The sequence below is a fragment of the Lolium perenne genome, chromosome 2 (assembly GCF_019359855.2).
Source record: "Lolium perenne isolate Kyuss_39 chromosome 2, Kyuss_2.0, whole genome shotgun sequence".
Lineage (NCBI taxonomy): Eukaryota > Viridiplantae > Streptophyta > Magnoliopsida > Poales > Poaceae > Lolium > Lolium perenne.
Window position 1 is genome coordinate 190,997,450 of NC_067245.2, and position 16,632 is coordinate 191,014,081.

The 16,632-nt window shown below is 45.9% G+C and overlaps 1 protein-coding gene across 1 annotated transcript; it reads right to left on the bottom strand.

Annotated features, from left to right (window-relative positions):
• Positions 1 to 7,824: 7,824 nt before the first annotated feature.
• Positions 7,825 to 10,987, bottom strand: LOC127306862 (NADH dehydrogenase [ubiquinone] 1 alpha subcomplex subunit 2-like). The gene is made up of 3 exons (XM_051337566.2): positions 10,805 to 10,987; positions 10,582 to 10,688; positions 7,825 to 8,076 (listed from the first exon to the last, which is right to left on the bottom strand). Exons 1-3 carry the CDS (start codon positions 10,888 to 10,890, stop codon positions 7,973 to 7,975), a joined length of 297 nt encoding a protein of 98 aa, XP_051193526.1. The 5' UTR covers positions 10,891 to 10,987; the 3' UTR covers positions 7,825 to 7,972.
• Positions 10,988 to 16,632: the final 5,645 nt, after the last annotated feature.

A 16,632-nucleotide genomic window follows, 5' to 3' on the forward strand; every position in this document is an offset into this window, starting at 1 on the left:
ATTTTTCCTACAAAGATTCACTCTTGCCTTGACGGACTTCGAGGAGTCTTTGTTTCCAAGTGGACAGGGGGGCAAATTAATGGGCCAGAAAAACAGAGCTATCAACAAAAACGACCCATAAACAAACTGGTCGAATTCCTGGCAATAAGAACGGCATTCTGTGGCTCTTACCTAAGAATATGGTTCACACTGTTGTTTTCTCAATACTTTCGTCGAAAACGATTGAGTTTGAACAGTTCAAATCTCATGCTCTTATTAAATCTCATGCTCTTATTGACTCGTACAAATTACGGCAGTTCACGCTCTCCCATATATTTGGAAGTCTCCGGAGGATTGATGGAACTTGTCAAATCGGGTGCACGTCAGTTACTTAACTTGTTGCGACAGAGATGATTTATGCGTTGCAAGGCGTTGCTCCTGTTTTTGGAGAGACTGGGACCTCAGAAACAATGTAATAAGGATGTTATTTAGGCACCGGGATTTGTTCACGAGGATCGACGGACACGCGGCCTACTCCCCAAAGCATGACAACAGGCGCCAAAACAAGAAGGTGCTAATCTGTATAATCTAATTAACTATTGACCAAAGAACTACATAGTAAACTTTAAACTATTTTTCAGCATGGATTTTCTATTACATGAATTTTAACCGAGAAAATGCCGGTGAAAACCTTGTATACCGATATCATGCTATGGGAAGCAGGGCGTGTAAAAAACTCCCATACATACTCTCTTCTTCAGGCATGCCATTGTATTCAAAACAAATAAGGATTTCTGAAGGGTACTACTATTTTATATGAATGCATCGCTTTTTATTCAGCAAGGAAAACACTATTTCCCATTATTTACATTTCACTGCCATATCTTTTGTAAAACAAATCCTGAAGTAAATCCTAGCTGTCTCAGATGTAAGATACTGATCTACACGTATATACTTTAGAATTTCTTATGACCATGGTGGTCTCTGAAAATCTGGTTGCAGAATGAGCAGACGGAAACTAAATTCAAGCCATTTTGAGTACAGCCACGGTGAGATATACTCGTCAGTTCTTGGAGCTCCATCTTCAGCTTCTGGTTCTCCTTGATTAGCCTTTCAGACTTTCTCTTCAAATAATCGTAATCTGCTGCGATATGCTTCTGCTTGCTCCTAAAATTTTGGTCAAATCAACTATCAGAAAACTAATACTACAAACAACCTGATAAATAGACAATTTTGGTCACGGTACCTGGCTCTTCTGTTCTGAAACCAGACTTCGACTTGCTGCGGTTTTACATTCAGCCTCTTCGCCAGCCCTTGCTTCATAGACTAGTTGTCTTTTTAACCATAATATCAACTTTTCTATGATAATAACATGGGAGTTCTAATGCCTGAAAATGCTAGGAAATATTTTGACATGAACTTACAGTATCAAGAGTGCAATGTTCTCCATAGACGCCTTCAAGTAACATGACCTGTTCATCGGAAAGACGTAGCTTCTTCCTCGTGTGGCCATCGCTGTTCTCGTCGTCACCTTGATCTGGGAACTGGAGACTGAATCCGATAGGTGATTTTGGATTGGAGCCAGTGCCTCTCTTATATTTGGAGTGCTGGCTAGTAGCTCCAATGCCAAGGGAAAGGGCAGTCATTTCATCTATTTCTTCTTCCATATGAGCTGTGTTTCTTGATTGGAGACCATCAGTCAGAGCAGAAGCATGCATATATTGTGGAGGACGTGTGGCAGTTTTGTTGGTGCGTCCTTAATTTGGTAATGACTCCAATTGGGGAGCAAAGACTGCAATAACAATGATACTTAGAGGGCCAATTAACTGGCATTGTAATTGTTATCGGGGGTTTCTTCAGAACCCATCATGCCGGAGACTATGCAAGCAAAAGATGGATTATCAGAATTTTTTAATTATTATTACACCTTTCCAAGGTTCTTTGAGGGGAAGAATCGAACAAGTTTTCAGTTACTGGACGTATTAGAAACAGTACACAATATAAGAGCCAGCGTTTATTGTTGTGCTGGCTGTTTCGTTTGGCCAAGTTTACCGTAACCTAAAGCCGTAATTACTCTTATGGTGAGTTCATTATTCTCATATATTGTATGCCTTCTTATAGGCATATATTTCACTTTTTCGAAAAAATGGGCAACCTGGCCTCCGTATCAACATGATGCATATGACCTCTTTATTACTTTATTGCAAAGTTTATATCACAATTATTACAGCTCAAATATCGCATAGGGTCGATACTTGTATCAACCAACGGAAGATCAAAACACGATGGGAGCAACGATACATCAGCAATTGATTCCCAACCGCACTAGCTGAAAAACTCCTGAGCCGTCTCCAACCGGTTGCACCCATAAAGGTGATCATAGAGCTACCAAAATGATGAAGCTTTCGATTTTGTAAACACAATGTCATTTCGCATATTCCATAAAACCCATAACATGCACGGAGCATACCACCCACCTGTGTTTGAATAAGATCTTTCTTTGGAATTCCCTTTAAGCAATTACTAAAGAGGTTTGTAATTTCTTTAGGTGGTGCCAAATTGGATGTCATATAAATTATGCGTCAAATAATTTGAGAAAATGGGCAATCTATGAACCGATGTTGTATCGATTCTTTTTTATCCTTTCCTTGGCAGCCATCATTGCCGGCGGTACCCAAGACGAGTTGCCCTCAGCCTCTGGGGCTAGATTAGATCTATCTGGTGGATTGGAGATTTAGTGATCTAGGGTCTCTAGTGGGGCCAGGGCTTTAAAGGTCCCCCACCGCCTCTTCTTCTTCATGTTGGGAATAAGGATGACAATTTTATCCACGGGTATTGTACCCGCATGGGCAGGGTATGAGTACATTTTTATACTCATAGGTAGTAACCATACCCTACCAGTTAGGTTATGGATATGGCACGGGAATAACCTCGTACCCGTCGGTATACCCATACCTTACCCGTTTATTGTCAATTTTTCATGTCACGCGTCTATTTTTGTTGACTTATGAAATAGAATATTAGATTGCGATTTCTATATTTTGTTAATTGTTATGTACTCAACTACATGTTATGAGTTGACATAATTCATTTTTTAATCAAATTTGCTATCAATAAATGTAAATTGCGAGTAACATGTGTTCAATTTGACCTACCCACCGGGTATTAAATAGGTTGGGTACCCACTGGGATGGGTATAGTTTTTATCTGTAGGTATGGGCAGAAGTTTGCACACCTTAACTATACGGGTATGGGTACACTATAGCTCTACCCTGTACATACCCTACCTATTGCCATCCTTAGTTGGGGACGGACTCCCCGCTTCCTTCCTTCTATGTGCGGCGTGTGACGCGCATGACCTCTCTCAGCACCCGACGGTGATCCGTTCGACTCTCGTAAGGTGGCGGCGGCGGGATGGCGAAATCACCCATATCGCTAAGCCTTGACCTAACAGAGTTGACCGACTAGCAGATTGTTAACGTTATGTGACGTTTTGGTACTTCGACCTGGAGTATTTCCGCACCAGGAAGTCAAATGAGAAGAATGGAATATTTTTTCGAAATGGGAGCATCGCCTCAACCTCTGCATCCAAAGGATGCACACAACTTTTCTTTATTAAATTATTCGTAAAGCTTTACAAGGGAGATAGAAAGATCAACTTGAAGCCACCTTTCTAGCGACAACTCGCTATACCTATAAGTGCGATGAAGGGGGTGACCATGAACAAGGTCATTACCCTGACAATACACCAACGCACATCATCTAAAACTGAATGCTTTCCCAAGCCGCCCATTGGCGGCTGAGAAGCACAACCAGTCAAGCGGACCCACGCACGCCATTACACATGCCACAGAAATTGCTACCGTCGTCTTCCTCTCACCCATCTTCAAGAGGGAGCACCGCATTGACCTTGCCAGACCTGCCGTCGATGTCACCATGACGCCAGACAGCTCCACCATCCTGCACGCATCCAGCAGTCCGCGCCCGTCTTCGATACCCTGCAGCTCCACGCCACCGAGAATCATCGACGTCAACGTGGTAGATGAACACCACTCTACCAAGATCCACCTCCATACAGCCGCTGCTCCAAAAACGATGCCCCAAGAGGTAGAACGACGCAGGAAGCGACGTCATCATCCGATCCGGGAGACCCAGATCTAGGGTTTCCCCCGGAGCAGCACGAGTGAGTAGCCGCAGACTGCGACGACGATGCCTTCAAGAAGGAAGCGACGCTTAACGCCGCCATAGCCCGCCAATCGTGGCACGGTTTTCACCGACAGCCGCGAGTCCACTCGGCAAGAGAAAGAGGAGAGGCCAACAAAGATGATGCCTTCGCAAGGGGACGACGCCAATAGCCGCCGCCATCATCCGCCAAGAACGATGTCAAGGCGCGGTTTTCACCGGTGGCCCCTTCACCGCTAGCTCGTCGTCGACTAGATCTTCATCGCCGGAGTAGACGGATCTCGTGATCCGCCACCCCAGCAACCAGCCGACCTCCTCCGGCGAAGAAGGAAGCCACCACCACCAAACCCGGATCAGATCCTGGGCACCCTCTTTGACTCAGAGATAGCCAAGAGGAAACCCTGCAACCGCCGAAGGTCGGCAGCGCCGCCGCCCGCCGAGGCCCAAAGGGCTCGGGGCCAAAGACCACCACGAACATCGCCGATGCGTGATCTCCCCAGTCGCCGCCATCTCAGATCGCTGCTGCTTGAAAGGAGTGGAGGGACGCCGCCGCACCCCGATCGCCAGGCTGAGGAAGGCCGCCGCCGCGCCGCTGGGGCTTTGCCCGGAGACGCTCCGGGCGGCGGCGGAGAGGAGACCGGGCAGAGGAGGGCTAGGGGAGGGAGGGAGGAATGGGCGCGCCGACGCGGCGTGGCGGCCGCCGCACGGACGCGAGAGAAGAATGGAATATAGCTTTCACGTTTCACTGGAGCTTCTCCTTGGAAGGAATCCTAGTGTTATTTTTCTTGAGGAGCTAAAAGAAAGGCCAGTCAAAGAGATTGTTGATGCCCTAGTTCATGGCGAAGCAAGCAACCGAGGAAGAGATGAACAATGTTGCCTCCCTTGCAGATATGTGCTTACAGTTTCGGGAGGGGGACCCACCATGAAGGAGGTGGAGATGTCTCTACAGCCTCTGCGGAAAAAGAAGGCCGTATGCATGCCATGTTCCTATAGAAAATGTTGGGGACTTGCAATCTTTTCCAGGAACAAGAGCTAATGAAAGTGTTCACTCTCACTCCGATGATACAACTGGTTCAGTCTCCACGAACAGCTCTCGATACTATATACCCTGGAGCAGTAGTTCATTTTATCTCTGATACTATTGACCATCTAACATGGCAGTGCTAACTGTACTGTTTATAAGAGCATCTCCACTCGTCCCCCCGAGGAGGCCCCCGGCGAGCGTTTTTTCCATCCGGACGGCGAAATTCGGCCCAGTCGCGCCCCCGGTTCCTCGTTTTCGTCCGGATTTGGGCCTAAATTCATCCGGCGATCCCACGCCCCCCCCGGCCCCCCGGGGAGCTCTCGGGGACTCCGGACGAGTGAAAAGCGGGGAAGGGCCCGATCTGTCGGTGACTCGACGCCCGAACCCCACCGCCACGTCGCTCAAATTCTCCCCCACCCCTCGTATCTCTCTCGCCGCCGGCACCACCCCGCCGGCTTGTTGCCCAGATTGCGCCGCCACTCCTTCCCCACCTGCCTATATTCCGCCGTGTTTGGACGACGGCCTATCTGGCTGCTCTTCCGCCGGCCTGTTTTCCGGCCTGCTTGCTCGTCGTCGCTCGCGGCTCGGGTTGCCTCGACCACGCCCGTCAGGTGTTCGTCCATTTGCCTCGCCGGCCATGGACTCGGACGAAGAGGAGGAGCAGATGTTCGTCGAGCTTATGCAAGAAGAGATGGCGCGGCCGCCCAAGGCAACGAGCACATGATGATCCTTGGTTGCTTGGCAAGCATGTACGCCGGACTGGCAACTCGTCGGCGTGGTGGGTCGGCACGAGGTCGCCGGAAGTGCAAGCCGAGACAGCGAATGGAGGGCTACTGCATGTTGTACGCCGACTACTTCGCCGACAATCCATTGCACGGTGAGACTGTTTTCCGGCGTCGTTTCAGGATGAGCAGAAAGCTATTTCTGCAAATTGTGTATGCCATCCGCCACTTTGATCCCTACTTCAGATGCAAGGCGGATTGCACTGGTTTGGTTGGATTTTCGTCAACTGCGAAGTGCACGGTGGCTATGAGGATGCGGCGTATGGAGCTCCCGGTGATCTGCAGATGACTATCTTCGGATGGCGGAGTCCACCGCCCTTGATTGTTTCTACCGGTTCTGCGGGGCCGTCATAGCGATGTTCGGGGACTATTTCTTGAGATCACCCATCGTCGAAGACACTCGGAGGATCCTTGCAACAAATGAAGCTAGAGGTTTTCCAGGGATGCTTGGAAGCATTGATCGCATGCATTGGCAATGGAAGAACTGTCCGTTTGCGTGGCGGGGAATGTACAAGGGTCACAAAAAGGCTGCACTTTGTGATACTTGAAGCGGTGGCTACCCATGATCTTTGGATTTGGCACTCTTTCTTTGGTATGCCTGGATCCAACAATGACATCAACGTCCTAAAGCGCTCCCGGTCTTTTCCAAGCTTGTTGAGGGTCATGCTCCCCGGTGGACTATGTGATCAATGAGTCGGCACTACAACAAAGGATACTACCTTGCAGACGGTATCAATCCAAAGTGGGCAACATTTGTGAAGACGATGTCCAACACTAGCACCCACAAACTTTGCGAGTGTGTCAAGAAACAAGAAGCTTGCCGAAAAGACGACGAGATTGCATTTGGTGTCCTACGAGAGATTTCTTTGTCGTCCGGTTCCCCGCTATGACTTGGTCCAAAGATCGGATGTGGGAGGTGATGACGTGCTGTGTGTGCCTACAGAACATGATTATTGAAGATTAGCGAAAGCATCCGGTTCCTCTGGCTGAGCAAGAAGCACCATATGAGAGAGAGGGTCCTCTTGCACAGCCTAATCACCAGGTGCCTCCATCATGGGCCGCCTTCATTGCTATGCGCCAGGAGATTCGAGACTCTACAATGCACCAGCTGCTACAAGATGATCTGGTGGAGCACATATGGAGGCTCCGAGGCAACGCCAACGCCGACGCCAACTAGTCTGTCTTAATTTGTTTGAAAAATTGTGAAATTTGTGTGCTTCATTTGTTTCAGCACTTGTTAAACATTGTACTGTTATCGCCGAATTTGTTTCAGCAATTTTCGTCCTCTTGTTTGCCGAACTTGTTAAATTTTATGTTGAATTTGTTTGAAATATGTCAAATGGTCGAGGTTGGGGGTTTCCTGCCGGGGGGACGGCTGGAACTTCGGCGCTCCCCACGCCAAAACTTCATCCAATCCGGACGAAAATTTCGCCGGATTTGGGCGTGGGGAGCGCCAACGAGTGGGGATGCTCTAACCCCATTGCCTTCACCATTCCAGTTTTGAACTGGTTAATTATAGCAAGAGATTGTTATCAGTAAAGTCATGGCTCACTCGGTACAGATATATATGGTCTATCGATTCATGCTGTCGTTGTAGAATGTACAGTCTCTGGAGATGTTGAATTGATGCAATATTAAATGAGCTGTGGAACATTATACACAAAGAAGCATGTTTCATGCAAATATTACGTGAAAGTATCCAGGAAAAGTCAAATCAATCTCAGCTAAAGGTAAGGGCAAGGTCTACATCCAAGCCAAAACATCAAGAATAACCCCATCGCGCTTGTAACATACAAGGTAAGAGCAGTATGGTTTTTTAGAACTTAACTTTTCAGATGAAATACAGCCCTTGAGGAATGGGAGGAAAAACAGTTACATTCTCGGGAATCAGTTGTACAAATTCAAGACTTGTGTACAATCATGGTACTGAAATCAGGTCAACACAATATCTCATGTTATCATTTCTCTTATTTGGGAAGATTCAACACAAGAAAACTTGGCTAGCCTATTTAGCCTTATGCGCTCCCTGCTTGGCCAGCTCCTCCAACTTCTTGTCAATCTGCGCTTCCGTCAAGCCATCCAAGTGCACACACCTCTCCACACCCATATCTGAACAGTACATCAAGAGATATTATTAACATATGGTGATACATATATGCGAAGTTACATGACACACCTATCGCATTCACTTCATACAATAATCCAATATCATATTCATGAAACAAAAAAAAGCCATATATGGAATGTCCAAACAGAAATTAAGCATGGAATGCGTTACATGAAGAAGAAACAAAATATATTCAGTAATTGGTATGCAGTTCTTTGTAAGTCATAACGGCCTAGCCCTGTGTTTGCATAACTGTTTATCACTTTCCGCTTAGGATGGCTTGCCCACTTCATTGAGATAAATTGACAAGGGGTAACAAGCGAAGCTTATGAACTACACTACAGAGATGTTACATGTTAACAGAAACAGAGGAAGAACTACTTAAAGATACATAAAATAGGTTGGACTGGGTAAGGTTCAAATCCTGATCCTATTTGATCAAACCCAGATTGGCATTCGATGTCATGCCGGATAGGTCAAACAATCTAAAGTGAACCAAGAATGAAATTGCACACAGAAACATCAAAAGTCAAATTTTGCATCAGTTTAACTAGTTCCCAGGGTTATTTAGCTATTGTAATGGACCAATAAATGTCCAAACTGAAACTTTATTCTTCAAAAAAATTCTTTATCAAAACTTTATCGGCATCACTGGTGATTCTATGTACAAGCTGCAGGATCAGTCGACCCTATTATGAAAAAAAAAACTTATCTTTGATTATACTGGAGCAAATCTCAACAAAATCTGAGGAGCGTCAATTGACCCCACAGGGTTTTGGGTCTGGAACCAGCACTGACCAGCATAGATATATAGGAGTATATGTTTCTAGGTCTATGTAAAAAACTCCAGATAAGAAACCCTGCTTCTATAAGGATAATACTGCCATACATATATATTTCTCTGGAATAATTGTATGGTAGTGTTCGTTGAAGGGTCATGACGAGCAGAACGATGGTGTCAGTAGAGCAGTCAATGGCTACAACAAATGCTTGTTGAGGGTACATCAATGACCCTGTTTGACAATTTCTGTCAAATGGTTCAAGCCATCATCTACGATGAACTAAGCTTTAGATATGTTTGGGCCTGTTAGGGGACTTCAGATTCAACTCAAAGCAAGAAGTTTAAGCTCCTTCAAATGGGATGCGGCTTAGAATTCTCAAGAAAGGATTAAGGCACAGCTTGTGGCAGCTGAAGTGTGTTTCGCTGTGCTTATTTTATAATCTGCTGCAGAAAATTAGATACAAAAGCAGGTCAAACAAACACTCAAATTTGCAAAAGAAGGTTGGAGAAACAGGGTTATCATGATAACCGCAATGCCACACACAGCCTAATCTCACTTGTACTAGCCTCCCTGAGAAAGCCATCTTCTAGACGAAGCAAAGCTCCCCCAATACATGGTTATCCAATCTTCAGCATATGCTTATTGGTTAACTATTCTTAGCTGAATGGAACTTATTTAGCACCTTTTCAATGAGGATGATTAGATCCAGTTCCACCGGATGTGCTTACAAGTTACAATTTGGACATGAAAACGCCTTTATGTAAGCTTTTATTAAGGTGTTAATATTACAGTTCGAAAATGCCTAACTTATACTCTCACATCCTATGCTATGTTAAAAAAAAAGCATCAGAGCAGATCTCTTCTCTGATTAGTTTCCTAGAAGAACTTGTCTAGGGGCACATTAGATGATTTAACTAAGCTTTTGCATTCAACCACACGCCAATTTCTCACACTTAACCTAATGTATGCATCCGGCTACTCTTCTTCTATCTGTACTGTGCAGACCATTTATCCAAAAGCACCGTAATAAATGATTAAACAAAGGGGGTTATCATCCCATTCATATTCTACGAGACACATGTCATATTAGTTAAAGAATGATATATCCTCTATGTTTTGAACTTATATAATATCAACACTGCAATCGAACATCTTATTTCAGTTATCCAAATTAAATGTGCAGTATTGGTGGTATCAGCTTGTTTGAAAAGCACAAACTTGGTCAAGCATCCCAAGTTATCATGCGTTCCATATTTTAGCAATCAGATACTTCCAATTTTTTCATGCGGTGCTATGTGTTTATGTCCTTTTTTTGCTTTACGACTACAATCCAAATGAAATGCAAGCACTACCCTGCGTGATAGAAATTGTGAAGGCAATATTTTGGGGCAAGACTATAAACTTAAGTGCAGAGCAAAAAAAAAAAAAGTCAACCCTATGCCACATCGACATAATTTTGCACAATATCTGACGATGTAAATTCATGGCATCTGACGTGCCAAAAAAACTGAAGATGAACAATGGAAATGTTTGTCATAATGCACTGCAACCTCACAGGTCCTAAGCCCACACTTCTAAGATCTGGCAAGATAACAGGATCCAATAGTTCCAACAGAACCATTTCACGCGTCGAATAGGCAAGAGCACCAGAGAAATGTTTACGTCGGACATGGCAAGCGCGAGATCTCTGGCTCCTGGCAAAGATGGGATAGGAGGGATGCGTACCGTAACGCGCCCAGAGCTGAGGCTGGACGCCGGAGCACTCGCGGATGAGGATGGGGAGAGCGGGGTTGTGGGTCTTGATGTCCCCGTAGTTCTTCTTGACGAACTCCCTGCGAATCAGATCACGAATCCAGCACCAAGGACATGAGAGAGGAACCAATTTTAGGGAGAGATGGGGGGGAGAAGAGTCGGGTGGTGGGAGGAGGAGGGTGCTGGTGGGAGCTACCGGGCGGGGCCGCTGGCCGGGGAAGACTGGCAGAAGAGGAAGCGGATCTCCTTCACGCTCCGGGACAGGCTCGACCGCCACGCCATCGCCGCCGGCTCCTCTGCTCTTCTTGGATCCTTGTCTCTCTCTCAGCTGTATCTTCTTCCTCTGCTGTGGAATGGGGATTGGGGAGATGCCACCGCGGATGAACGGTCTGACCAGCCGCGGGCGTCTAGTTGGATCCACGCCGTCCGATCACTAAAATGGTGCGGCGTTAGATTAGACTAGGGTTCCGTCTTTCGGTCTTTGCATCAATCAAGTCTATACCTAATAATAAAGCAGCTAAGGTTTCTGCCAAAATTTTCGTCCAACTTTTTATTAGACGGTTGTACCCTCCCACCAAATCGCATAATACATCAATTTGCCATGGTACCGGTTCGGCATGGCCCCGCACGGCCACAGCACCTCCGCTCGCCGCGGCACCAGCTGGTCAACGCTGCCTTCCGCCCACCCGCGCTTCGCCCTGCCAAGGCCCGCACAACCTCGCCCCACCGCTTCCGCCCATCCACCCTGGCCCAGACCGTGTCCGGCACCACGCGGTCCCTCCGCCGCCCACACCAGGTCGCCACCATCGAGCGCATCCCGCCGCAGATCCCGCGCAAACCAGCGCCGCGCGCCTCCAGCTCGCAGCTGACCCACCGCACCGCCGCCAGACCCGCGCGCAACTGCCTCCGCTTGCACATCCCGCGCCTTCCGCCTTGCTGCTACGCATGGCGGGTGAAGGGGATGCTTTCTCCAGCCGCACTCCACTGGCTCCTTCAGCTGGACGACAGGAATCGGCACTTGCGACCTCTGCAAGGCCCAGCGCGAGGCGCGAGCTGTCCTGGGCTCCTGACCAATGGCTATTTGGCGCGTGTTAGTCATCCAGCCACGCTCCACTAGCTACTGGAGATGGGAGATGGACGAACACCGTGAGTTCAAGCGTGGGCTTCACTGCCGCCCTTGAGCTGTGCACTTCCGCATGACTGCATCCCCGGCTAGCAGCTACCACGCATGCGAAATTGATGCCGTATCGTTGTAGTTATGTATAGCTCTGTTCATCTATTTGCAAGAGATCAGAGATTGTCCACGGTTAATCGATAAGAGAGAGGGGATAAGGACACCACGTGTGTGATGCAAAATAATCATGGTCCTTAAAATCAGCTTCACCTATAATTTAATATAAATATTAAATTAATAATAGTGCACGAAATGTAGTACTCCCCATCCTAAAGATTGTCTGAGATTTATTTAAATTTAAATGTATCTAGACACTAAATAGTAGTAGATACAACTAATTTTGACAAACTTCCGACGCTCTTGTGGAACGGATGGAGTAGATGGCATATAACGCACTATTTCCATAGATCTTTTTCTCCCCGTTTGTGTGTTCGATCGTGGGGCTCGAAGTAGTCGCAATGGAGGCTAGGACATCGTCTCGGTTGGCGTCTAAGCGCGGGCTACGAGACGTGATGGCTCGCTAGAGCTCGTGCAGGCAGAGCGGCTTGCATCATGGTTGACACGGCGGTGTCTTCTCAGTCCTCAAAACTACCCACGATAGGCGACTGCCATACGACGAATCACAACATGCTCCTTCTAAGGCGGCGGCAATAATCATGGTTGGAATATAAAAACAAGCCCGACCACCTCGACCTACATGAGCGATGGGAGCACCTGTTCGAGGGTTGCACAGCTATGCATTGTGTGCTGCTTCTGGTCGTGCATCGAAGCAAGGGGACAAGAACTTGATGCGAGCAAGCAAAAAAGAAGGGGAGCGGCTCCTTGCGGTGTTGCGAGAAGAGATGAGTGAGGCAATAATTCGTGCGTGCTTGCGGTTGGATACATTTCGGGAGAAACTATCTTCGACTCTTGCTGTGGCGTCTAGCTAGGTCGGTTGGTCCAGTACGTGGGGGATTCTGCCAGTTTTTTCTTTTAAGAAAAAGATAGGAAAGGTTTGGCGCTTTAAAGAGGTTTTTAAACACTAAAGTTTTTGGAAAACCTTGCTCACTAAATTTATGTGATTTTTTTTAAAAATCTATTTGGTAATATCTATATGTCTCAACAATAGCCTAGAAAGTCCAGCGTGAATCATTTGGGCAAGGTTTTTAAAAACTTTCTGATTTGTTTCTGTACAATTATAAAAGACCAAATATTTACCGCGTATCTAGCCCTAAATATGTGCAACCATGGCAACACACAGGCAACAATGGGACATAAATTCATAAGCGAACTATATAAATGGGCATATAAAGACATATATCGCCGTCCATACTCAGTTGGACGAAAAAACAGGAAAAGGACAAAGTAATGCTCCCTAGATTATCGAGTCATATGGTTATTTTTAGTACTAAATTTTATAACTATGTTTAAAATATTATGTGTGTGCACTAGCTGTAAATTTGTTTGAATTCATATCTTAATAAAATTTAAGGATGGAGCAGACCATAATTAGAAACATGTGGTACAAGTTGGTGTGGCGAAGGACTTGCAATCTAATCTCATTAGGTATGCTTATATGTTGGTCATGAATATCCGAAAATACGACCAAAACGAATGGTTTGTGTTGCTAATTTGTATGTTAGCTTCTTCCATGGCTCGTTACTGTCCCAGATTTTGCCGTACTGGACCACCCTGCAATGCTGGGCTTGGTACGCACCAACGAGCCGCAAGGACGCAAGTGGGCTTTCTTGGGCCAGCGACAATACCACCGGCGTGGGATTTGTGCTCTCCTTCAAAGGAAAAGAAAGGAACGTCTGGATACCTCGTGTCATAGTCCCACCTCGCTCCCGTATACAGACTAATGCCGGTTTATATACCTCAACTTTTTAAATACCAACAAGCCTCCTCACAAAAGAACAAGCATGGCAGTCGGTAGGAAACCACTCGGGACGAGGATGGCGAGAGATAGGAGCAGCATGGCGGAGCTGAAAGTCGGGATGAGAGTTCAACGCGGAATCTGTTGTGGGGCGCAGGCGAGCTTGTGGCGACGTTGACCGTCGAGGCAGTGCGTGGGTCGAGTTCGAGTCGGACGCTAGGCAGAGACAGGCGATGGTCGCGCAGGAGCAGCTGGACAAGTACAAGTCGTTTCTTGGTGAGCTCTTTGAATTCGTAGCGGGAAAGAGCTAGGAAGTACTAGATGCGTGCACATAGATCGCGATGCAAATAGTGAAGACCTCGAACAGATTGGTAGAATTTCCCTCCGGAGATTGCCATGCTATAACATTGAACCAGAAATCCTTGTTGCGGCCCAGTTCGATCCGCCGCCACACCACCCCGTGTATCTTACGATTTTTTTTCGTTCTTTCTTATGGACAATGGCACTGCCCATGTGTGTGAGAGGAACTCGACAACATGGTCGTGTGGCCATTGAAAATAAGAAATGACGATAAAAGGGAGAAAAGACAGAAATAGATCCATTATATACTCATTAATAATAGTATATTTAAAACATATGATAAGGTACCATTACAATTATGTGTCATATTTGTTATAGCTAAAAATTAGAGGTTTTGCACTTTGTCTTTAAAAGCAGTCATAGCATGGTCATCGCAGCAAAAGAACAAAACTTTTCATTTTAAGCGAGGTGGTGTGTTTTAACAAATGCTACATAATTATAATGGTAAATGGCAAAAATATAATCGCGTGGTGTATTTCAGCAAATGTTGAAAACTAACGCTGTCCGATACCAAATTTTCCCAAAAAAACAACCCGTTGTATAAAAGAAGATTGTTTCTTTCGAGAACTTTGTGTTTTCGCTTGTCATAAATTCTCGAGAGCCATGAAATGAAGAGCTATGAGTGTACGACACTAATCTCATCATGGGTAGTGGGTGCTAGCACAAGGACAATATCTGTGTGTCTGGACAACAACCAACAATACATTGGATAGACTTGTGATTTGTTCCGTTGCGAAGCACGGGTTTTGTCCTAGTAATTAAAAAAGTCTGTCCCGACAAGTAATTAAACGGTCTGGGATGATCACTGGATACCATCAAGCCCGACAAGGAAAGTGTATACAAGAAGGGGACATAGCTTGGTGAGGACAGTCGATGATCTTATTGATCCGGGTACTAATAGCTGGGATGAGGATCTTATTAGATCAATTTTTGTACAGATAGATGCTGAAAGAATTCTACGGATCCCTCTAAGCCATCATCTTTCTGATGATTTCGTGGCCTGGAACTACACAAGCAACTTCTGTTTTTCTGTTCGTTCGGCTTACCATATTCAGTGGGAATATCAATTTGGACATATGACAAGAAGAAGAGATGGTCAGGGTTCGGCCCAAGTTAATCCTGTATGGGAAATTATGTGGAGTTTAAATATCCCTAGCAAAGTGAAAATCTTTTTATGGAAGGCGCTACATGGTGTTCTCCCTGGTTTGGCCATCTTGGCAGGGCGGCATATCAAGGTATCTCCTCAATGCCCAATCTGTAAAAGTGGTCCTGAGGACATTTGTCATATTTTGTTTAAATGCTTAAGAGCAAAGGAGATTTGGAATGAGTTGGGACTGACAGATGAGATTCAACACGCACTTATAGCTGATCGGTCAGGATCTGTTGTCCTCGAGCACATCCTCCGATCACCTAATAGAGAGGTTCCTAATCTGGATAAAGTCACAATACATGAACTAATAGCTGTGGGAGGCTGGTATATCTGGTGGCAACGGAGGGAAGCAGTGAAGGGTGAGAGAGTAAGTCCTCCAAAGAATTCAGCTTTTGCAATTAGAGCTCTCACTGCAAACTTTGGAGCTAGCCAGGTGAAGTCACAGGAAAAGGAAATCAAGTGGTTGAAACCAATTAAAGGTAAACTCAAGCTTAATACTGATGCATCCTATTATACAGATGGTTCTGGTGCTGCAGGAGGAGTCCTACGTAATGAGAAAGGTGAGGTTATGGCGGGATATTATTGCACTCTGGAGAATATGCTCAGCCCAGCGACTGCTGAGGCTACTGCAATTCTTAGGGGGTTTGAACTTCTGGAGAAATTGGGATGTACCGCCTGTCAAATAGAAACGGACTGCCTGGATATTATAAAAGAATGCAATGGTGATGTGGAGATTAATAGCCCTTATGCTGCAATTTTAGCTGAATGCTTCCAGAAGGCAAATGACATGACGGAGATCTCGTTTGTGCACTGCCATAGGGAAGCAAATCAAGTGGCTCATGAGTTAGCAAAGTATGCTTATAGATCAAATGATAATCAGTTATGGGAGGGTGATACTCCTAGTTTTATTCTCCCTTTTGTAATGAATGATGTGACTTTGATCACAACAATGTAATTTGTTTGAGTAGGCAGCAAGTTTCAGACGCACTCTTTTCCTTCCAGGGTACCGAAGGGGGCTGGAAGGTTTTTAATGAGGCGGCTTGCTGACCTTAATATATGTGATTTAAGTTTCAAAAAAAAAAGTAATTAAAAAACAATATTGCTAATAAGCGCACGTTCACTTGGTAGAATATTTAGTAAACGGTCCACCATCTTCAGAATGAGGGGACCGACACTGGGTCGTCTTTGCATTCCTCGGAACTGAACTCACAGGCGAGTGATGCACATAAAGGACTATTTCCCCGAGGTTTGCACTTACCCCGTAGATGTTATCGAATGCGGAGAAATCTCTTTGTTCGGATCATAGAATCTTGTGAGGTTAACCGTCGAACTTTCACTCGCTGAAGGTATGCTACCGGCCTCATCGGATTTAGGGCATAACAAAAGATACGGCCAAAGTGAGGGTCATCGTTTACGGAATTTAAGTGGATTACACCCGATGAGTATCTTCGCACGGGAGAAGCTACTAAGCTCAAGTGTGTGGGG

Coding starts and splice junctions, on each gene's coding strand:
- LOC127306862 (XM_051337566.2), bottom strand. CDS start 10,890: ATGGCGTGGCGGTCGAGCCTGTCCCGGAGCGTGAAGGAGATCCGCTTC. Junction 10,689..10,804: donor CCGGCCAGCGGCCCCGCCCG/GTAGCTCCCACC, acceptor TCTGATTCGCAG/GGAGTTCGTCAAGAAGAACT. Junction 8,077..10,581: donor TCAGCTCTGGGCGCGTTACG/GTACGCATCCCT, acceptor TGTACTGTTCAG/ATATGGGTGTGGAGAGGTGT.